The sequence below is a fragment of the Camelus bactrianus genome, chromosome 16 (genome assembly GCF_048773025.1).
Source record: "Camelus bactrianus isolate YW-2024 breed Bactrian camel chromosome 16, ASM4877302v1, whole genome shotgun sequence".
Lineage (NCBI taxonomy): Eukaryota > Metazoa > Chordata > Mammalia > Artiodactyla > Camelidae > Camelus > Camelus bactrianus.
The window spans coordinates 48,024,032-48,048,061 of NC_133554.1; the positions used below are offsets into that span (position 1 = coordinate 48,024,032).

Consider the following 24,030-nt stretch of genomic DNA (forward strand, 5'->3'; position numbering starts at 1 on the left):
TAGATTTCAATTTGCTTTCATTTCCTTACCTCCAAGTCTAGCAAGCAAGGGCTTCAGTTTGGGGTGGAGTCAACTAGACTTTTCTCCACCTATTTGCCTCTTAGACCCCCTCACACTCTTATTTTTCTGAGTCTGGAAACTATAAATCTGTTTACTCCATTACATCTTTGTTACTTTTTGTCTTTTCAAACTCTTCACACAAAGTGTAGATCTCCAAATTCTTTTGTCTACTATAGTCAGACCAACTGCGTACCAAACACAGAGCCAGAAAACATCTTACCCTAGTGCATCTCAACAATACTGGCTCTTAGTGTGTGGTTTAGAAATTTGTAAGGAATTTTGGATTGTCGCAATCACTGAGGAGGAGGAAGATATCATCATGTAACAGGGACCCTAGACAACAGCAATACAACAAACCTACACAATAAAACACTGTCCCAGGGGAAGGGTGTAGCTCAATGGTACAGCGCCTGCTTAGCACACATGACATCCTGCATTCAACCTCTAGTACTTCCATTAATAAATAAACAAATAAATCTAATTACCTCCTCCCCCAAAATAAAAAATAAATTTAAAAAAATTTTAATAAAAGTAAAATTACTCAAAAAAAAAAAATATATATATATATATATATATATATATATATATATTTCATCCTACATTCCATCAGCTTTTTCAGCGTCCTGCCAGATAACTCCTTATGTGTCTGAGGCCTAAACTCTAACTCCATTTTGCATATGCCAAGCTATTTTTTTTTAAGTTTTAACATGCACTAAAATTTCTAAGAATCCCTCTGTATGAAAAACAATGGAAGATTACACTTCGATAAAGTCAGAACTTTACCAAAAAGTTGTATACCATGTTGGAAAAATCATGTCACCCTTATGCTTGGGGAACCAACAGAACACACCTGTGGCAGCTGTAACTTTTGCGTTTAGTTATTGTATATGCATACAAGCAAATGACTACTTCTTTACATTTCTGCTGTAGACGTGTTTTAGCCTTTATATTTTGAAATATATCATTATTTTGCTATTTTGCAATGTTTCTCCTTTACAGCTAGGGTGTTTTCTCGTTTTGTTTTTTTTTTAAATTATGTGTGCAGATGGGTTGTATTATCTGTGCTTTTCATTACGCAACAGTTAAAAACAAACAAACAAAAAGGTCTATTCAGCATATATAAAGGGAGGTTGGTGCTGATTAAACTGAGAACTACTAACATCACAGGTAAGCCACTCCACAATTTCCCATTTGCTTTCCAGGATACTGTTGACACATGGACCACAACACATACATCCTCATTTCCACTTTCAAGGATCTTAAGCTTCTTCTTCTTCTTTTTTTTAAAATATAGGGACCCAGAGGGTGTGGATGATAATTTAAAAAAAAAAAAAAACCAACAACTTTTATGGTCCTTAAGAATTGAAAACAGTCTGATATGCGTGATCTCGTTTGACGCTGGCTCAAGAGTCCTATAGGGAAAGTAAATAAAAATCTTTCTAAAGATTCTTACCAACATAATATTTACCTATTATACTACTGAACCACTGCCGTGTCTTCTCTTATGAGCTTTAAGAGATCCCACAGATTAAGCCACCAAGAGTCTCAAACAGACGAAACCTGAGAACCCTTTTCCTCAGGGTTTACTTCAGACTGCTCACGTAGACCTGAGAAAACCGAGATGCAAGAAAAGTTAAGCGACTTGCCCACGGTTCTGAGAAATCATACTATTTCAAAGCAGAGGTGTAATAATACATATGACAGCCTCTTCTTTTACACTAGCTTTCCTCACCGCAAATTTTAGGCGAGAAGGCTGTCACCAAAGACAAAGCCGGACGAGGCGGGGAAGGGGCGAGTCCCGGCCCCCGGCTCCGCCCCCAGGGCTGTCCGCGGCGGTGCCTGACTGGCGGCCAGCGCAGGGGGCTTCATGGGGTCCTTCGCGCGGGCTCCCGACGCACTGCCTGAGCGGGTGAGCCGGCGGCTTCCGGTGTGGGTGACGAGTGGTGGCCGAAGCAGGGGGACATCGAGAGACTCTCAGACAGGGACCATGGCGGACGGCGGCTCGGAGCGGGCTGATGGGCGCATCGTCAAGATGGAGGTGGACTACAGCGCCACGGTGGATCAGCGACTGCCCGAGTGCGAGAAGCTGGCCAAGGTGAGGGGAGGCCGGCTGGCTGTTGGCGGGCGCCAGGGGCTGAGTCACGGCGCGGAGCTTGCTTAGGCCTCAGGGGGCCTGCGGGCTGGAGCGCTCATCCCCGTTGCCTGCCCAGCCCGAGTGAGGCCTGCGTAAGTAGGAGATCCCAGGTCTACCCGACCAGAGAGACCCCGCAGCCGGAGTACGCTACTGTGTACAGCTTCCCAGACCCTCCCCAGGGCAGATGGTCAGTCACTTCATTCCCGTAGGAGTTGGGGCTCCATAGTGCTTTTTGCCTTTTCACGTTTACTTTAGTAGTTTCTCAGGGGTTAAGGCCACTACAGCATTCAAGCTAGATCAGAGAGTTTAGTTCTCTTGCTCGTCCTGCATCAATTTATGTCATTAAGTTGCTTACGGATCATGGCGATGTGCCTGGTCTTTGGCCAGGAGAAGGGACAGTAACGTGATAGCACGAAGATGATTAATACGCAGCCCTGTCCTTAAGGAGTTCTTGGATTAGACAAGTCAAGCGTGGCGTTGAGTGCCATATAAGTATGAAAGTGTTAGTGGAACACAAAAGGAAGCTGTTCATTCTTCTGGTGGGGTAAGGGAGGATTTTACAGAGAAGCTGACGTATTAAAGATTCGGTAAGATTCGGATGGGGAGGAGTCATCCCTGGAGCGGGCACTGCACAAATAAAGACACACAGGCACAGAAGTGCAGAATAACATAATTAGCGGAGGTCGTGAACAGTAGTTTAGCCCGACTGCGTATTTCCCATGAAATAAATAATAATAAATAATAGAAATTTTACTTGATCCAAACATTTACCATGCCCCCTGCTGTGTGTCAGGCAACTTTATGTATCATTTCACATGCAAAGAAACCAAGGCTTAGAATTGTTGGTCCATCATAATAGTTAGTAATAGGTAGAGCCAGGGATCTGACTAGGGTTTGGGTGTTAGTTGAATCAGCTCCCTTATGGGATGTTGTTAAGGATTATACTCAGGGCTCATAAAATTCCTTGATCAATCCAGCCATGAACATTTATTGCTATTCATTTGGGGTACATTCACTAATAGGGTTGTTTTTGTCATTTGAGCTTACTACCTAAGTACATAGTAAATTCAGGGGCAAGAGGAGTCTCAAGTAATACTTCACATTTAGTTTTTAGAAAGAACCCTTTTAATGCTTCCTTTTTTTCTGAAAAAGAATTTAGTGGGGCTTTACAAAAGACAAGGATAGGGGAAAATGATAAAGTTGATACACTTATATTTCTTGGGTTCAGTGCCCTAAGTGGAGGGGATCCATAAATTCATCTCTGAGCTTCCTAGCAGCTAGTATAGAGAAGCATCACCAGTTACACAGAGGTTGGAAAACTCAAAACACCTACAGTGCCAGGCAGATGATCACTCTGACATTTATTGAGTGCTTTTACAGTGCCAGAGTTTCTACTCTTCTAAGTGCTTACATGTATTAACTCATTTGATCTTCATCTTAGTCCTGTGTAGTAGGTATTATTATTATTTTTATTTTACAGACAGGAAAACAGTCTAAGAGAAATTGAGTTACATGCTCCAAAGTCTTCAGCTAGTGAAGTGGTGGAGCCAGGATGCAAACCCAGGCAGACTGATTCTAGGGCCTCTGCTCTCCGCAAGCTGTCCTGCCTAATGAGCAAAATGTAATGAAAACCTGAACTTTTGAGCACCCGCTCAGGGAACAGGGGCAGGAATTCTGCACCTCAGGTTAATCTTTGTTAGTTGGGGATGAAGGCCAAGCCTTGTCAACTCTTCTAAGTTAAGGGAGAGACCAGGAATATGGATTTTTATATGAATTGCCTCTATATTTAGAAACTGGGCACTAAACTGTTTGAGCCAATACTACATACATCAAACAAAACATACCAACGGGCCAAAGGCAGCCCCTGAACCACCTCTTTGGAATGAATAGACTGATATTGTCCGTACAAAGAAATTAATTGCTTTAAAGAAGTACAGCTATTCCTAGAACTGAGACTTGGGCAAAAAAAAACTCTTTACCAGTTTCTTCTGATAAGCTACTGTGTGCAAGACCCATTCAGTGCTAGACATTGGGGTAGAAACTATTATTACACTCATATCACTGAAGAGAAAATTGAGGGTCAGAGAGGGTAAGTGTCTTTTCTAAAGTAACACAGTAGTAGATGTTTTTGACCATTACCTTCTGCTGCCTCTGTGATTGATATTTGAGGACTCTGCATCAGATTGATGAGATAATAAAAGTGATACTAGCTCTTGATAATGGTTATTGTTTCGCCCTTGGATTAGAGAGTTAAAAATTAATCTAGTGAGGGCCTTTTCTGAACTGTAAAGATGTAGTATTTAACAGTTCTTAATACTCAGAAGGTTCCCTTCCAACCCCCACACCCTGCTTTTGGGTTACAGTGTATTTGGCACATGGTTATTCAGGGACAACTTGCATTCTTAAATTGAATATATCCATTGTTTTTCCCTCCTCTTAATGCCTTTTCATTTCATTTGGTCACCTGCAACCTCTTCTCGTGGTTAATACAAGATAAAGAGGAAGTGAAATGTAAAACAGTTTACTGATTGATAGCAGCTTGGACAAAAGACCCCTTCAAGAAATAAACATTTAAAAAAATTGAATTGGCATTGCATTTAAACTATTCATGGTTAAGTTTTTATTGGCCTTTTCTTACTTGCTTAGGTTATTTAACAAATCATTAAAAGATTGGATCCATTTAGGAGTAAAAGGACACAGACATAAAGAATGTACAAGATCCAACATGTATTGATGTTGAACAAATGCCTTAGTCATTTACCTCATTGACAAAGACTATTTTAATGAGAAAAGTGAGTCACAAAAGTCCCATGTTCTAACAAGTTGGTTTTGATAGCTCTGACTATCTTGTTCCTCTGATTTGAAAGGTGGCATTGAGGAGGTACAATTTCAATGAACATATGTGAATAAATAGGAAAGGAAGGAGGAAGATGTTTGGCCATAGGATTGAACATGAAGGATAAGGTGAAAAGTGGGATGATGAGAGAATTGGGAGTTGTATTTAATGAAGTTGTTGGTAGTGTCCCTCAGATAGCTCTGAATTGTCAGCCATTTAACTTGTCACATTCGACTTACTGTCACAGTAAAAATCAGGAAGCCAAGATCAGCTGAATAGTTCAGGTCAGTGTCGATCCATTCAGCCCATACTATGTGCAAGTTGGTGCAGGGGAAGCAATTAATCAAACAAGGTCCAACCCTAAAGGAACTTATACACCACTTAGGAGGCAAGACATGCACATTAATAACTATGGTACCAGGTATAAAGGGATGTACCAGAATATCTACGGAAGCACCATTATATGCTTGGGTAGGTGCACAGCACTGAGCTGCTGTGGTGAACAGTATAGATGTTTTCCCTGCTCTCACACTCTAGTGAGATTAGAAGGACAGTGAACATTAAAATAGAAGAGAGTTTGGGGTTGTCACCCGAAGGAAATGCACAACCTAGAAGTTGAGAATTATGTCTTACTCGGAGCATTACTGGGAACTGTAGCCTGGGAGGGCTTTCTCTCAGGTGTTTTTGCTTGGAAAAAACCAAACATGTAGTTGACCATCAAAAGATTACTGCTAATCACAAATACAGACACCTCAAGTTAATGATTTTAGTGTTTTTCTGTGTATGAGAAGATGCAAGAGTCTGGGCTTATTGAAATCATTCCTTTGATGTGCATCTTAACCACCTAGGGCCAGTATCCTGTCATAGTTCCACAACATCCTTTGTTTACTGAGATGGCAGGTGATGTTTTTTGTCCACAGGGTCATTGTAAAGCAGAAAGTCAGTGGACTGGAGTGTTAAAGGCGGTGCTGAGTAACCACAGATTTTAGAGAATGTAATCCAAGAACGCCTTTCTGAGACGGTGACAGTGACATTTAATATTTCATTGGTACCTGTAGACCCCGACTCTAGAGTGATGTATGATTCCTTCATGTGTAGGGTACAGTTCTTTAAAATCCATATTTCTGAATTAAAATACTACATAGTAAACTATATTCTGTTAATTTCAATCATGTGACTAATAATTACAAGAGTGACAAGAAGGGACCATCAGTAAGCAGTATCTTGCATTTTAGCTATTTTTGCACTACATTTTGTTGCCAGATAATAACCATTTCGCTATAGAAATTACAGTTGACCCTTGAACAACACAGGTTTGAATTGCATGGGTCCATTTACACATACGTGAAGATTTTTTTCAGTAGTAACCACTATAGTACTACACCATCTGTGGTTGGTTGAATCTTTGGATATGGAGGGCTGGCTATAAATTATACTCGGATCTTCAAGTGCTCAGAGGGTTTGGCCCCCCATAACCCCCGGCTTGTTCAAGGGTGAACTATACTTTAACTGAAATTACCTTGATGGAAGCAAAGGCATGATTTAAACTAATATGGTTGAGTGTAGTGGAGGGAGCATTGGACCAGGAGGCAAGAGCCCTGGCTTCTGGTTCTGTTGATGAAGTTTTGTGGCTGAGCTGTTTGGTCCTCAGTCTTTTTAATCTCTAAAATGAAGTGAATCTCCAGGTGTCTTTCCAGTTCTAAGATTCTTTGATTTTTATGATTTATAAGCCTTTAACTTTGGAGAATTTATAGATTGTTCTTTGTTCATTTGCTCTGATGGACATTTAGCCAGCGTTTATTGTATGCACGAATCTAGTCAGCTTTCAGAACTGGTGCTCCCCTTTGCATAGGAAACATTGTTAAAATGTTAGTAATTGTATATGTTTCAGACTTAATCAAAATAAATTTAGACAATGGCTATACAGTACATATTTTGTGCTGCATAGAAAATTCATAGTTTAAAAGTTATCTTGGAAAATATGGGTACAGTATTTTGGAAAGTCCAAGCATTATTTGTGCCCTTAATTCAAAAGCTGTTTAGTTTCTTTCAACAGTAAAAGAGTAGTACTCATATACTGTCTATGAATGTCATTAAAATAAAAATAAATTTCCTTTATGATTAGAAAATTCATTTATAAATAAAACCCTCATCATTTCTAATTCATTCATTGTTATATCTTTACCTTAAATAAATGCAATTTTTGTGCTGTGGGCTGTTTTTTTTTTAATCAAGATATGTGGTTCCTGATAGATGGCTTATTTTAGTCCTGGTGTATTATCATCTAGGTTTTTATCATATGAATTTTGTTATTCTCATTTCTTAATGTATGTCCAAGGGAGAATGTTTTGTTTGCACATGAGGTAGAGGTTGCTCTAAGTTGATTACTTTTGTTGTAGCGTGCATGGGTATTCTCAGGTAGTCTTCATTTTCTTTAAGCACAATTATAATTTATTTCCAAAGTCATTGAAAAATTAAACCAAGGTTTCCTATCTTTTTACCACCAAATAACCTTTTTATTTCTCCTCAGGACTTCATGTTTTAAAATATTAATGATGGGGAGAGAGTGTAGCTCAGTGGTATAGAGTGCATGCCTGTCATGCACAAGATGCTGGGTTCAATCCCCAGTACCTCCATTAAAATAAATAACCTAATTACCTCCTCCCTCCAAAATAAAAAATATATATATATATATAAATGGTGGCTTTGTAAAGAAATCATTCATTTTCCCATTATTATTCTTCAAAGACACATGTGACTGCCAGTTAGAAGTCTGTTCAGAACAAGATAAACAGGAGTTACCACACTGAGATGATAAATTGGAATCCAAAACAAAGATTTGATGTTTTTTTCAGGTGTTAAATCATTGTTGTTCTAGATTCACTTTCTCTTAGGCATTTCAAAATGTTAAAAATAGCTTGTGGGCCCCAAGTTGGGAACCACTGACTTACAGAATCCACTGAGGAAGATGAAATCATGAAAAGAAGAAAATCACAACGAAAGTAGTTATAGAGCTGGTCTCGTTCCTCTAAAATAGGCTATTGATTTTTTTCCTTTTCTGTATCAGAAACATCTCATTTTAGACTAGTTATTTGGTTTTGTGTTGGTGGTGGTGTTTTCATTGTTCACTTATCTTTGGTTTTAGGAAGGAAGACTTCAAGAAGTCATTGAAACCCTTCTCTCTTTGGAAAAACAGACCCGTACTGTGAGTAGATTATAGTGAAAACCTCAATTGCCATTAATTTAATTTGACATTGTTCCATTAACTTTCAATATATTTTTATTACAGGCTTCTGATATGGTGTCTACGTCCCGTATCTTAGTTGCAGTAGTGAAGATGTGCTATGAGGCTAAAGAATGGGATTTACTTAATGAAAATATTATGCTTTTGTCAAAAAGACGGAGTCAGTTAAAACAAGTGAGTTCATGATTGCTCAAAAAAAATTCACATTCAAATAAGGACTTTTAGCAAACCTTTCCGTAAATCTACTTTAAATCTGTTAAATATTACAAAATTTAGAGAGTTTTTAAAAATTCTATCCATATTCTCATTGACAACTGCTTTTACTTTTGTTTTCTCTTCTAGTCTTTATATATTTGCATATTTTTACAAAATGTACTGAGTGTTGACACAGCTTTCTTCTATTTCCATGTTGCTCCTTCGTATTTATTATTTTAAATGGTTATGTTATAATCTATCAAGTTGATAATCTGTAATTCACTTAATCATATCTTTTATTAAGCCCTTAATATTTAACTTATTTTTGAGGCCATTTTCAGATTATTGTGACTACTCATTTTGTTTAAAGCTTATGTAAGTTCTCTTTTTTATTTATTTATTTTTATTGAAGTATAGTCGATTTACAGTGTTGTATTAATTTCTGGTGTACTCTTGCTGTTTTTGTGAAGCTGGATTTTCTTTAGTGCTTCCCTGTTGTGCTTGAGACATATTTCAGTGATCTGCTGTAGTGGAAGATTCCACTTTTTACATTTGTATCTCATCTTTAAAATGCTGTTCCCTAAGTAGCTTCTGTGTTTTTATTTTTTTGCTTTCAAATGATAAAACAGAGTAGTAGTGGAACCAAAAATAGAAACATGAGGTTCCTGTCCAAATCCCTTATTTTGTTAATTAGTCTGCTGCTAGAGTGAGTGTAGTATTAGAGTGAGTTAAATTATTTTTTGCAGAAAGCAAAGTTACTGGGCTTGTTTGTTTGTTTGTTTTAAGATAACTTTGCATGCACATAAAATTCACTGTTAAGAATTAACATAGATTTAACTTAGGCACTCTAGTACATGTGAATGTCGAATTCATTTAAATATGCCCTTTTAGTGCTCAGTTCTGTGATTTGAGAGGCCAACATAGATGAACAATCATCTTCCTCTGAATTTTTGAGACTTGCTTTCTATGGGGCAATTTTGAAAGGGCTACTTAATTAGAAATCTTGGGGCCACCTGTGTTAAAATAAGTAAAAATATGTGTTTTATATAGTATTAATAAAGTTCAAAGCACATATCCTAAAATATGGATTTAATTTCATAGAGTTATAAAATTTTAGAGCCAGTAGAAGGGACTGTTTACTCTCACTCTGTTACTTTAGTGATCGAGAAACCAAATTTTATATGTAAGACTCTTGAAATGTGAAGAAACATGTAAGTAGCCTATAGTTTAGTATAGAATATAAATCACAAGTAATCATAGTACATGGCAATCTTTAACAAGTGTCCTAAGATTTTTTTTTTTTTAATTATACACATACAGGGCAACATGTGATGTTGGAATAGTGGAAGGGTACTAAGATATATGGAAGAGGAAGAGAAAGATTTTAATTAGGTTTCTTGGAGAAAGAGGAGTTTGAGTCAGACTCATAGCCACCCAGTGACATCATCACCAGAACTGGAACTGGAGCTGCTCTTTCTGCCGTAACATGTTACGTCTTCACAGCCGTGGGAAGTGCTTAGGGACGCAAAATGTCTCTTTATTTTTCTTGTGATTACTTTTTACTTCAAACTTTTCTTTTTTTTTTTTTTTTTTTTTTTTTGCTTTATCAGGGTTAGAAAGTAGTAATTTTTAAAAAATAACCTTTTCTAGATTGCTTAAGATTAATGGTTTCTAGTTCACTGTCACCTGAGCACAGGGATCAGCATTACTTCAACCATAGAGGGATCATCTCTTCTTTTTTTTTGAGGGAGGGAGGGGGTAGCTAGGTTCATTTACTTATTATTATTTTTTTAATGGAGGTACTGGGGATTGAACCCAGGACCTTGTGCATGCTAAGCATGCGCTCTACTACTGAGCTGTGCCCTCCCGCCAGGATCATCTCTTTTGTGAGAGAATAGGTGTTCCAGAGCTTTGTACCTACTGAAAGTTACATTTTATAATAAAACCTTTGCCTTCTGGAACTCCTGAAGGTCTCTGAACAGCTAATTTTCAAATTATTTAAAGTCTGATCTGAGCTATGTGAACATTAAGTATTTTTCAAAGAAATCTTTGCAAGGTGCATCATGTGATTTATTTTTTCAGCTTTATGGGGGTATAATTGACAGCAGGATATTCTGTTTACTCTTCTGCTATCTTAAAATATGCTTAATCAGCATTTTCCTCATGACAAAGAGTCCTAATTATTTGTTTTGTTTGGTGGGTAGGTAATTAGGTTTAATCTATTTTAGAGGTGGTACTGGGGATTGAACCCAGGACCCTGTGCATGCTGAGCAAGTGCTCTGGATCCTAATTATTATTATCAATGATTATGAAATGTTGTTTAGAATTTAGATGAGGTGTTGGCAAACTCTGAGCCAGGGACCAAATCCCACTTGCCACCTAAATAAAAGTTTCTGGGGGCAGAGCCGCACCCGTTTGTCATGTATGACACATGTGGCAGCTTTGGGGTTACAAAGGCAGAGCTGAAAGGTTGCCATGGAGACCCCATGGCCCACAAAGTCTAAAGTATTTACTGTGTAAATATTTATTAAAATCTTCAGAAAAGGTTAGCTGACCCCTGACCTAGGTCATAGAATGTTAGAGCTGGAGGAAATGTAGTCCAGCCTGCTTATGTTACCTGCGGGGAACCGTGGGCAGGAGATGCTGTGCCTTTCGCCATCACATACCTTTGAGGTGAGCGTGGCTGGCTGTGGCTCCTCCTCCTCACCCAGAGGATGGAGCTGTTCAACCTTTCTGCCTCTGCCACTGACTCTTTTTCCCTCCAGTCACAGTATCTACTGGTCATGGCTTCGCTGCTGTCACAGCCACTGTTAAACTCTGCTTTTCTCTCCCCCTTTTTTCCCCCTTTAATCTGTTGCTATTTCTTCCATACATTTCTGCTTGGCTGCAAAAATGCTAGCTAGCCAGCCTTCTAATAGGCATTGCCAGACATTTCCACCTTTCCTTTTGTGTAATCAGTTGACCAGTTGTAGTGGAAAGGGGTAAAGTCTTTGTACCTGAGGTTTTCCTAACCTTCATTGATTTGTTACTCAGTATTCAGTACTTCTTAGCTAAGGGAGGTTTTGGTATTTTTTTATAGGCATTTCAGTATCTAGAGTTGCTTGGAAAGACCAGATTTGACCATAGCACTTCCATCGATAAAATACTTCCTTTTCCAGTATGAAGAATGAATTTAACTTAGGAATGATTTTTATTACTTTAGGCTGTTGCAAAAATGGTTCAGCAGTGCTGTACTTACGTTGAGGAAATCACAGACCTTCCAATCAAACTTCGATTAATTGATACTCTACGAATGGTTACAGAAGGAAAGGTGAGTTTTCTATTGGCATAACTCGCAGTGATAAGTACTGTTTTGTCTGTATTCAGAGATACTTATGCATTTGAACATTTTATATAAGTACATATTTATATAAGTATTTTTAAGATGAAATACACAAAATGTCTTCACCTTAATTTAACCCATATCTTTGTACATTTCCTTCTCGTGTTATCCTACATGCCTATGAATATACTTAGTGATAATCTTAGTATATCCAGATTTTTCTAGAAATTAGTGTGATCTTATTTCAGATTTACATGTGGTAATAATTAAAGATAAGGTTAATTCTTCACATGGCCTAGATCTGCTTGAGAAGTCTGTGTTTGGGATAGTTAAGGTTTCATAGAGTATTTGCAGTGTGAGATTAGTTTTCAAAATTTCACTGTCTTGCCAGAATTTATTTGTATTTCTTTCGATCCCTTTCTTCCCTACTCACACCACCAATCTAATGTTTCTCTGAAAAGGGCAACTATGAAATGGTGACCATGGTGGATGTTTCTTGCTAGGTAGATTTTTGTGGTTTGGAAGATAGAAACTTAGCTTACACCTAATTTAGATTGCCTCTTTGAGAGTTCCGTTCATTAAATGTTTATTGAGCACCTACCTGTGTTGTGCGAAGTCTAAAATGGGCAGGACACTGTTTTTAACCTCAAAGAGATGAATCGTAGCAGTAGTTGCTGTGCTGGTCTTGACAGTAGCGGTGTGCCTGTTCCCCCCTGCAGCACAGAGGTAGGGGCTGACTGACTGAGGGGCCCAGAGGAGCCTCAAATTGCAAACTGTTGATGGTGGCTTAGCTGGCTTTTTAAGAATGAATAGAAATTCTACTGGGCCAGGGCGTATGGAGAAGGGCATTTTAGACGTAAGGGAAACTATATATAGAGATATCCAAGTAAGAAACTCAGAGTACATTTAGGAAACTGTAAGCAGTTCATTGTTATTGGAGAGGAAGTATTTTGAGGATGGAGTTGGGAAAAGAGACCGCTACAGAGCTAAGGCTAAACAAGTCAGCAAACCCAGTCATGAAAATAAGTTCCCTAGTCTCTATTAGGCTATAGTTACATTTTTAATGTTTAATTTGTTGGAAATCACAAATCTACTACATTACCCATAGCTACCAAAAAATGCTAGTAACTTTTAATACTTATCAAAATCAGATAATTTTAGAGAAAGTAGCCTTGCATTTAAGGAGAAATCAAAATGAGAATATTGATTGAATTTTAGATGCTAAACTGCTACGCCCCTTTGCAAAGTGTGTTATTTTTCAAATAATCCTTTTAAAGGCACTTTCCTTTCTGTGCCATTTATGTAGTTTTTGGTCCTGTTATTTGTTAAACACAGTGATTTAATACTTAGGCTCTCAAAGCAAAGCTGCACAGTATGGATAATGTTTTACAGAGATGTTTTCTTAAAAATTACATGATTGTGAAATGTAAAATGTCACATAGCACTGTTTATACCTGGCGGATAAAGTGCATGACAGCTGCCAGATAAATACTCTGTTGAGCACTATTGTTCACTTCTACCTTGTCAATTTTAACATGATTCTGTAGGAATTTAGATAATACAAATTTCTTGCATTTGTAGATTTATGTTGAAATTGAGCGTGCTCGGCTGACTAAAACATTAGCCACCATAAAAGAGCAAAACGGCGACGTCAAAGAGGCGGCCTCCATTTTACAGGAGTTACAGGTAAGGTGCTGCATTTTAGATTGTGTGAATTTTTACATTTCATCAGCGATATTTTCTTGTGGAAATTGTTTGTTTTGGCACCTTATTACTGTTTTCTAAACCACCAAGATTCAGAGTGAGCAGTATAGAGTATAAAGTTATTCTGGTAGCTGGAAGTTTTGTGATCATGGTCCCAACTGAATTTAGCTGCTGAAAAAGTTTTGAAGAAAAGCAGGATCAACAGATCAGTCTCAGGGAGGGTAAGCTCAGTGGTAGAACGTGTGCTTAGCACGTACGAGGTCCTGGTTCAATGCCCAGTACCTCCATTTACAAAACAACATGCGCTTACTGTATAACCCAGCAGTCCTATCCCTGGGTACCCAAGAGAAATGAAAACTTATGTTCACATAAAACTTGTTCACTAATGTTCAGATAGCTTTATTTGTGATAGACAGAAGGTGGAATCAGCCCAGTTGTTCTTCAGCAAGTGAGTGGATAAACTGTGATCCATTCATGTAATGGAACACTGCTTAGCCATAAAAAGGATGAACTGTTTGATATACACAACAACTTGAATGAATCTTACTATCTAAAGCATTATGCTGAGTAACAAAGACAGTCTCAAAAAGTTGCATATTATGTTTGACATTCTTGAAAAGACAGCTCTGTAGTATTAGAGACAGATCATTAGTTGTCAGGGATTATGTATGGGGGCAGCGTGTGTCTGTAAGGGGGAGCATGAGGGAGTTATTCAGGGTGATGGAATTCTTCTATATCTTGATTGTGATGGTGGTTACACAAATCCATACATGTGCTAAAATTCATAAAACTTTACACCCAAAGAAATAAATCCATTTTACTGTATAATAATTTTTAAAATTTTAATTTCCTGGAGGAAACTAGCTTTAGATATCATCAACACTCTCCCAATAGGTGTGAATGTTCTTATTGTTTATCAAATGTGAATATTTAAGGTCCATTTAGTTTTTCTTTTACTTTTTTTTTTTTTGAAGTATAGTCAGTTTACAATGTTGTGTCAAGGTCTATTTAGTTTTATTGCAATTTTTAAATATTATTAACTTACTTGGGGATTTACTCTGCTAGGTGGAAACCTATGGGTCAATGGAAAAGAAAGAGCGAGTAGAATTTATTTTGGAGCAAATGAGGCTCTGTTTAGCTGTGAAAGATTACATTCGTACACAAATCATCAGCAAAAAAATTAACACCAAGTTTTTCCAGGAAGAAAATACAGAGGTAAGCCCATCTCTTACTATTAGTTTACTTTAAAAGTGTTTGGGGAAAATACCCATAAGCCCCAATTAATTTTGTCCATTTTTTTCAGAAATTAAAGTTGAAATACTATAACTTAATGATTCAGCTGGATCAACATGAAGGATCTTATTTGTCTATTTGTAAGCACTACAGAGCCATCTATGATACTCCCTGTATACAGGCAGAAAGTGAAAAGTGGCAACAGGTAAGAACATATACTTATTAGGAAGAATTTCTTCCTAACTTTTTCCAGCATTCTTAATGTATGTTGAAGTCATTTTAACTTCTGTGATTATACGCAGTTGTCAGGTGCTGCTTTCTGTTCAGTATGTTGATGATTCACTTCATCCTTGCGGGTTCAGGTGGATTGTAGCAATGCTCTAAGCGATTTATGGCCTTTGAAGAATTGTAGGCTTACTATTTGAAATATATCCAGCAGGTTACCTTCTAATAAAGGTCACAGATAAAGACCTAGCGTTACTCTGGGAAGTTATCTGAAAAAGTATGTATATGTATCATTGAATCACTTTGCTATACACCTGAGACTAAGTAAATCAACTATACTTCAATTGAAAAAAAAAAAAAGTCAGCCCAGGTGGTAATCCAAATTAGCAAAAGTTGACTATAATTGTTTTATAATAGTTTTATGAAAAGTAAATATGACAGAAAGACACTATGAAGAAGGTGAAACTTAACAGGACTTTTTCCCTAAGGCTTTTGAGTACAATACTAAAAACAAATATATACAATTATTCCATTAATTTTCACTTTCTGCTGAAGTTTCCATTTTGCTTCTCATCGCACATGTAATCTGTTGTGTTGTATGCCTTTTTTAGGCCCTGAAAAGTGTTGTCCTTTATGTTATCTTGGCTCCTTTTGACAATGAACAGTCAGATTTGGTTCACCGAATAAGTGGTGACAAAAAGTTAGAAGAAATTCCAAAATACAAGTAAGTACTTTTATAATTAACATAGTATGTCTCAGTAGAAGTGCCACTTTGAAAGAAAATTGGTTAACTTCATTGTACACTTCTTAATTGGTTGCTGATAGATTGTATTAGAGAATAAAACTAGAGATAATAAGAGTGGTTTTTAGTACTGCATTAGAAATTAATGTTAAGAGATCATAACACACTTCATTCTAAACCACTTACCAAGTAGAAGTTTTATTTCAAGCTCACTGTAGCTGCCTTTGGTTAATTAACCATTTGATAAATTTTTATCATTAGTAAATGTTTGGGGCTTTGTGATTTTTGGAAATACATGCTTCTGAAAATTCATTATATAAAACAGGCATAGACTGTATCATAAGGACAGTGGGCTTTTTTTTTTTTAAGCTATTTTTCTTTTTTCTGTTTCATTAGTAAGTTTACAGTCAGTTAGTCCAGAGATTGGCAGACACAATACAGGAGAGAGCAGAATGTTAAGCAGGGGAATGCTGTATTCAGAATTACTGTGGGAAAAAAAGGTAGTAAAGTTGGTAACATAAATAATCATCAATTTGTATCTTGATCCACCAACAAAATGTTATAAAAACCATGTTTGTTGACATTTTAACATTGGCTGTTGTGTTAGATGAAACTTAAATTTTACAGATTTGGAATATTAAGTTTTCGGTAATTTCCAGGGATCTTTTAAAACTTTTTACCACAATGGAGTTGATGCGTTGGTCCACACTGGTTGAAGACTACGGAATGGAACTAAGGAAAGGTTCTCTGGAGAGTCCTGCAACTGATGTTTTTGGTTACACGGAGGAAGGTGAAAAAAGGTGGAAAGACTTGAAGAACAGAGTTGTTGAACACGTAAGCATCTGGCATGACGGAGATGACAGTTTAGAAGTAAACTCTGCCAAATTTGAGCATAAACTTTCATTTCTCAAGTTTGATAATCAAGTGTTTCTTTTGGATGTTCTATATTTAATTCTTCACTTGAGGATTTTTTTTTCCTACACCCAGTGTAGTAGTGATGTAAATTCATTGTCAAATGTTTATTGTGTATTTCCCAAAGCATATCAGAATTTATCTTTTGGGTGGGGAGAGAGGTAATTAGATTGATTGATTGATTAACGGAGATACTGGGGATTGAACCCAGGACATTGTGCATGCTAAGCATGCACTGTACCTCTGAGCTATACCTCCCCCCTACCCCCCGAATTTATCTTATTACCCCACTTGTCTTTTTTTTCCCCCATCTATCTTTGGCTTTTCAGAAAAGATAACTATGTGTTAGCATGCTGTATTTTGAGAGGACCTCTCAAGGATCCAAAATTTTATAGCATGTAAACCAGAAGGAATTTCTTAAGAATATGAGGGATGGGTCTGGGTAGAGAGATTGTTTTCTCTCGGACACTTGGTTTTGGAAATGGGTAACATGTCTTGCACCTGACCTTTGATCTTCTTGGTGTCCCTACAGATTGAATTATGTCCGCATTCATTCACATAACAAATATTTGTTGTGAGCCTTCTGTGTGCCACACACTGTACAAAATGCTGAGACACATGGGAGAATAAGACATGGTCCCTACCTTCAGAATGCTTAAAAATTAATGAGAGGGGAGATGGATTTATAAATAAAAGTACAATAGACTAGAGGGAAGCATGGGAGGAGAGCTGATTGGTTCCACCTGGAAGAACGGCCAGGCAGGACACAGAAGAGTTGATGCAGGGGGAAGATTTGTGAGGAGAGGATGTAGTTAGCATGCAGACCAGGGAAGGTGGTTGGGAGAGTCTAAGGCAGGGCATGAAGGCAGCACACAGCAGGGGGCCTCCAAGAAAAGGGCACAGTGAGAAAGGAAGCTGGAGATGCAGAAAAGCTCTGGATCACAGCAGAGTTTGTATACCCCAGTAGTAAAAACCTAGAGGATAATGACCAGACTTGTATTTTACAAAGATTCCTCTGGGAGTAAGGTGACGAGCAGGCTGGGAGAGAGAAAAGACAGATGAGAAGACTAGCTAAGGGAGGGGCTTTCCGAGCTTGAATTAAGGCAGTAGCCAAGGTATGGAAGAAGAGTGGATGGAATGGAATAAACGATTTTAAAGAAGAAAATCAATAGAATTTAGTCATTGGTTAAATTTAAAGGATGAAGGAAGGTGGAGGAGGGTAGATCTGGAGTGATTCTCATGCTGCCTGAGAGGTTGGTGTTGCCATCGAGCCTGATTAGAAGTGGGAGGAGATGCAGCTTCTTCAAAGATGAGTTCATTTTTCTCCCCACTGTTCCCCGTTTTTCGTTGTGAGTGCTGCTGCTTTGTTAGTAACTTTAACGTTAAGAATAGCAAAGGGGTGTCTCTAACTTTAGCACCATTTCCAGTGAAAATTAGGAAGTTTAATTTCAAATTATCTTTATGTAGTTCTAATGATCAAGTGGTGTTTTCACATGATCTTGATCATTTTTTAAAATTTTAGCCTTTTAAACATTTGTGTCATAATTAGAAAAACTTAGCTTTAGATTCTTGTATTTTGCAAGAATATTTTAGTTCAGTAATAACTTTGAACAACTAATTTAGTTAAGCCTATATTTTGGCTATGTATTTTGACCTAAAAATACATATTTTAAAAGAGTTGTAGAGTGTACTCAGAATAACTTTAAAATAACTACTGAAGCTTAGAATATCTAAGGGTTTAGTTTTGTTTTTGACATTTAGAACCAGCTTCATTCCAGCGGTGGACTATAGAAAAATAAAAGATCTGAGACTTGACATTTTAACTAAACCTATTTGGGTATGAAAACAAATGGACTTTTAGCCTTACTGACAGCTATGCCCTCCCTGCCCTCTGTTCTCCCCTCAGAATATTAGAATAATGGCCAAATATTACACGAGGATAACAATGAAGAGGATGGCACAGCTTCTGGATCTATCTGTTGATGTAAGTAGTAAACATCATTTTTTGTAGCCATTCATTTTAAAAAATCAATTGGCTTGTAAAAATCGAGTGAGAAAATCAATTTTGTTTTATTGCTTAATTTTAAGTTTAGGTGATAGAAAGTTTCCCCAAGCTCTCTGAGCACTCTGAATACCAAAGAATGGCCTAAATAGCAAATTTATAGTTATATTAATAGTAATATCCTAGTTAAAATCTTCACTTAAATATGTTAGTTTCACATTGATTGATTTGAAGTCCAAAGTATATATTTCTATAACAAATATGCTGAGGTTCCCATAAGTGAGCTGTAGAAGTAAGACATGAGGGAGACTGGACTCGCAGTTCACCTGAAGAGGTTCCAGGACGTATTAGAGGAGTATCGTATTCAGGTCCGGGTTTCATGCTGGTAAAATGTACAAGACCAAAGAGATAAGAGTTAAGTGAAGTGGGTTATAATGGTCTGAAAAGCCATTTCTGTCACCAGAAGGAGTCCTAACAGTTTAGAAGAAAAAGAAGAATCGTGGAATGGTAGGGTTAGAAGCCTTGATCCTTGGTTAGTTCACCAGCTCTTATTTCTGGAGGAGAATTAAAGTGTCTTGTCCATGGCTACATACTTGCCAAGTGGCAAAGTATATATTCTACCTCAGCATTTCTGGAAACAAACTAACTGTTTTTTCCCCCTTTTAGGGGGAAACATTGTAAAAGGTAGATCAAGCTGCTGTTGGCAACAGGCTCTTGGGGAACCCGCAGCATTAAGTTTGCAGGGAGATTCTGGCTGAGCCCTGACTCTGATCCTTCTAATCATTCCCTGGGTTCTCAGTAGAATAAGTACATTATTGCAGTAACTCAGCAGTTGCTAAGTATTAATAGTGAATTTTAGCCCTGCATATTCTTGAATGAAGAGTTATTTTCTAAACTTTCCTTAAAATATGTTTATTGTCTAAAATTTTATCCTATCTTAATCCAGTTTGTCCTTCTCTCTTGTAGGAGTCAGAGGCTTTTCTCTCGAATCTAGTAGTTAACAAGACCATCTTTGCTAAAGTAGACAGGTTGGCAGGAATCATCAACTTCCAGAGACCCAAGGATCCAAATAATTTATTAAATGACTGGTCTCAGAAACTGAACTCGTTGATGTCTCTAGTTAACAAAACTACACACCTCATAGCCAAAGAGGAGATGATACATAATCTACAATAAGGGGCTTCGTGCCCTTGATGCTTTTAGAAAAGAGATAAAATTGGAAGTCATTTAAAAAAAAAAAAAAGACTTTTATGGTGTATATGTTGGGTTTTTGTTTTTTGTTTTTTTTCCCTATTCTCGGCTCTTTTGTCTAAAATTTAAAAGATAGTGAATATGTTTGAGGCCCCTTCGATTTTTCAGTTCCCCGATTTCATTGTTAACTTTGCATTTGCAATTGGTGCAAAAATATGCAATACATTTCTATTGTCTGGCTACTCAAAAAATTGTCATAACTTACCTAAATGTGTTTTTCTATCATTTGAAATCTTTTTAGCTATTATTTGTTTTCATTCAGTGAACAACCATAATTATAATAATAAAAGCAGTATATACATGTTTACTTTCTATGATTACCTGTGTTTCTAGACATTTTGTGGGATAGCAATTTGTTTTTTAAATAAAATAAATTTTGTTGTAAAGCTATCAATTATTTAGTAGAATTTAAAAAGCAACATATAGAACATATAAGAACATTTGGGATAACATTTTGTGATTTGTGAAGAATTTGTATTTTAGTATTGTGGCAGAAAGTCTCTAGATTAAATGTGTACAGAGCTACCCAGTAGGCTATAAAATTTTTTTTTTTTTTTTGAGTCAAACTAGTTTCAGTCGCAGTAGCTTGTTTTTACCCCTTTTCCCTGCCTTGTCCAGTTGTTGAACTAAATCGTCAACGTGTTGACACAGTTTAACACACAAAGTCATTTTTATAAGACTCCTTTGTGGCTTTAACTTACACATCCAGTTACATCATTAATGCTCCAAATTCATTCTCCTTATAGGAGCTTTATTTCCACTGTATGTGCACTGGATAACAACCTAAAATGCTTTAAAAACGACTCAAAAAAAAAAAAAAGAGAGACTTCAGGCCACCCTCTTGGCAAATGGTATAGAGTTGACATTTTTAAAAATAGAATTAAACAGAAGTAGTTTTACTGTCATACATCTGAGATCACTTAATGTGAGCAAATTTTAGAAGTTTTTTTTAACTTGATTTCAGAGAAAACAAAAATGAAACGATGTTAGGTTATTTAAAATGATGTGTAAATGAAGAAAGTATGAGGTCTACTTTTTTAAAAATATAAATGACAAGACGGGGGAAAAGGCATTCTGGAAACAGAAGCTCTCATAATTCATTTTCCATTTAATGGTCACTGAACTGCCCTATTTCATGATCCCAGGGCTGGAGACAATTGCGAGAACTCTACTATTTTGCTGAGTCATTGTAAATAATAACATAGTATTAATCTCATTTTATTCTTTGGAAATTTAATATATTGGTCACATTAATAACATCTGCTATCATTTATCTTAAAAACTAACCAAAAATATGGCAAGCTCAGAAACATCAGATGTTCACACTAGCAGTAAGAATATGGTTTCAATTTTCTTTTGAATGAAAAGGATAGAAAATAAAGTCATTTTGCATTGTTAATTTGTAAATCAAGTTGGAACTAATTTGAATCTAGCTTCTCATTAATGTCATTAACTTACCAAATCTAGACTGTTTGGCTCTAGAAATATGTTGCTCTAAAGATCTCAAATACTCCTCTTTGTTTTTTATTTAACATGCTCATCTGCAAATTAAGCTTTTTGTTTGTTCTGATTTGGTGCCATTTGTAACTGTCCCAGTGACCAAATCCCACTTGATTAATTGCTCATTCATTATTTTTGTTTGTTTCTTCTGTCCAAGCAACCTTAAGAGTCATTACCAATTTCTTAGTGTTACAAAGAAGAATCCATTAACCTAAGGCAGTAAAATATTTGAGATGTTCAGAACCTAAAATCCTGACTCATGTTTCAGACCTAAAGCTGGCATTCATGAAAAGGATTGAACCACTTTGTTTTAATATGGAGAAGAGAATACTTGACTCGTTTTTATTAGGTTACTGACCAGCAGGAGAGGTCATGAGCCACTGGGTGTTTTTGGTTGGTTGGTTTGGTTGGTTTTGGGTTTTTTAATGAAATACCTTCTACCCTTTTATCTCTATATAATTTATGTTCTTAACTCTGGAGTTCAATCACTATTTCTGTAATTGTCTTCAATTTCCATATGCTTACTATTGAATCATTGGGAAACTCATCTCTAAAATTCATACCGTTCCATTCTATCTCTTTTAAGTGTTAAATGTATGATAAAAATACATATTTTAAATTGTTTTCAGTTCTGGATATAGCTGCAATAAAAGCACTAATTGTGAGTATTTAAGAAAATCTGGAGAATAAACTCATACTTTAAAAGATCACTTCTCTTTTCAGTTCTTTTACTGTTTATACAAAAAGCCATAGATGGTTTTCATTTTTCTTTCAAAATCATTACCTCCCTAAACCTGTTTTTAAGCAGTGGGAAAACATTTTGCACGTTTGTTTCAAAAGCCGCGGGGCCAGCTTTTCCCCCTGAATTCTTTCTGATTAGGGGTTGGTGACAGGCTTGTTATGCTTTGACCAATGGTTCCCTGACTCAGCACATCAGAATCACCTGCAGGGCTTCTTACAACACGGGTTGCTGGGCCCCACCGCCTGAGTTTCCGATCCAGTAGTTCTAGGGGAGGGAGCGCCAAGAATCTTAAAGTCTAACAAGTTCTCAGGCGCGGCGGGTGCTGCTGATCTACAGACTATGAGAACCACTTCTTGAAAATGGAGTAAACGCTAGGAAAAAAAATGTTGAGTTTTTAGAAGATAAGTTTTGTGAGTAAGTAATGCTGAGAGAGCATGGACAGCAGTAAAGCTAGGACTGGGCTGCAGGGTGATGCTTATCCAGTGCCAGCCGTTTTTGAGTCGAGTGTTATGAAAGTCTAGTTTTATCCTGCCCCCTGAGATGTAGAGAAATGTCACTTTTTGAATGGATATAAAGCAATGCCCTTACTTGGAGCTTAATATTTACTATAATGAAAGAATTGAATGACATCTCTTTGAAGATTGCAAAAGTTTCATCACCTTGCTATTTTTGTCTCTGTGAGATTGGGAACCATGTTAGTCTTTGTATCCATCATTTTGTTACATAGTAGAATCCTAAAAACTTGAGTTAAATAACCACTTAATCTCTTTAAAACTCTTCATTATATCTGGCTGGAATTTAGTTTTGATTCCAACTTCCAGTTTTTAATTACCCTGTACGCATATAATTCAGTGGCATTAATTACATTCACAATATAGTACAACCATCACTGCTATTTCCAAAACTTTACCCCAAACCGCAGCTCTGTGACCATTAGTAGTTCTCCATCCCCTGGTAACTTCTGATCTACTTTCTGTTTCTATGAATTTGCCTACTCTAGACATTTCATGTATATGGAGTCATACAATGTTTGTCCATTTTGTGCCTGGATTATTTTGCTTAGCATAATGTTTTTAAGGTTCATCCATGACGTAGCCTGTGTCAGACCTTCATTCCTTGTTATGGCTGAATAGCATTCCATTGTGTGGATCTACCATATCTTGTTTCTTCATTCATCTGTTGATGGTCACTTGGGTTGTTTCTACCTTTCAGCTATGGATGTACAACTCTCTGAAGTCCTGTTTTCAGTCCTTTTAGGGATATCTGAATACTGAGTTAAAAACATAAACGATTCAGAGGAAGTTGTAAAGATTGTGCAGAGAAGTTCTTTGTACCTTTCACTCAATTTGCACATGGGCTTTTTTTTTTTTAATGTATAGTTGGTTTACAGTGTGTTAATTTCTGGTGTATAGCATAGTGATTCATATACATGGATATAGATATATTCCTTTTCATATTCTTTCTTATTATAGACTATTACAGGGTATTGAATATAGTTCCCTGTGCTATACAGTAGGACCTTGTTGTTAATCTATTTTATGTATAGTAGTTATTATCTGCAATTCCTAAACTCCCAATTTATTCCTCCACCGCACTCACCGCATATGGTAGCCATAGTTTTGTTTCTATGTCAGTGAGTCTGTTTCTGTTTTGTAAGTAAGTTCATTTGTGTTTTTTTTTTTTTTTAAGATTCCACATATAAGTGATACCATACAGTATCTTTCTTTCTCTTTCTGGCTTACTTCACTTAGAATGATGATCTCCAGGTCCATCCATGTTGCTGCAAATGGCATTATTTCATTCTTTTTTATGGCTGAGTAGTATTCCATTGTGTATACATACCACATTTTCTTTATCCAGTCATCTGTCAGTGGACATATAGGTTGTTTCCATATCTTGGCTACTGTACATGGTGCTGCTATGAATAT

At 36.8% G+C, this 24,030-nt stretch overlaps 1 protein-coding gene across 1 annotated transcript; it reads left to right on the plus strand.

Annotated features, from left to right (window-relative positions):
• The first annotated feature begins 1,960 nt into the window (after positions 1-1,960).
• Positions 1,961-22,070, plus strand: PSMD12 (proteasome 26S subunit, non-ATPase 12). Its single transcript, XM_010948649.3, has 11 exons — positions 1,961-2,155; positions 8,176-8,235; positions 8,320-8,448; positions 11,672-11,779; positions 13,373-13,477; positions 14,561-14,710; positions 14,799-14,933; positions 15,565-15,677; positions 16,355-16,529; positions 18,514-18,591; positions 19,576-22,070. Exons 1-11 carry the CDS (start codon positions 2,048-2,050, stop codon positions 19,783-19,785), a joined length of 1,371 nt encoding a protein of 456 aa, XP_010946951.2. The 5' UTR covers positions 1,961-2,047; the 3' UTR covers positions 19,786-22,070.
• Positions 22,071-24,030: the final 1,960 nt, after the last annotated feature.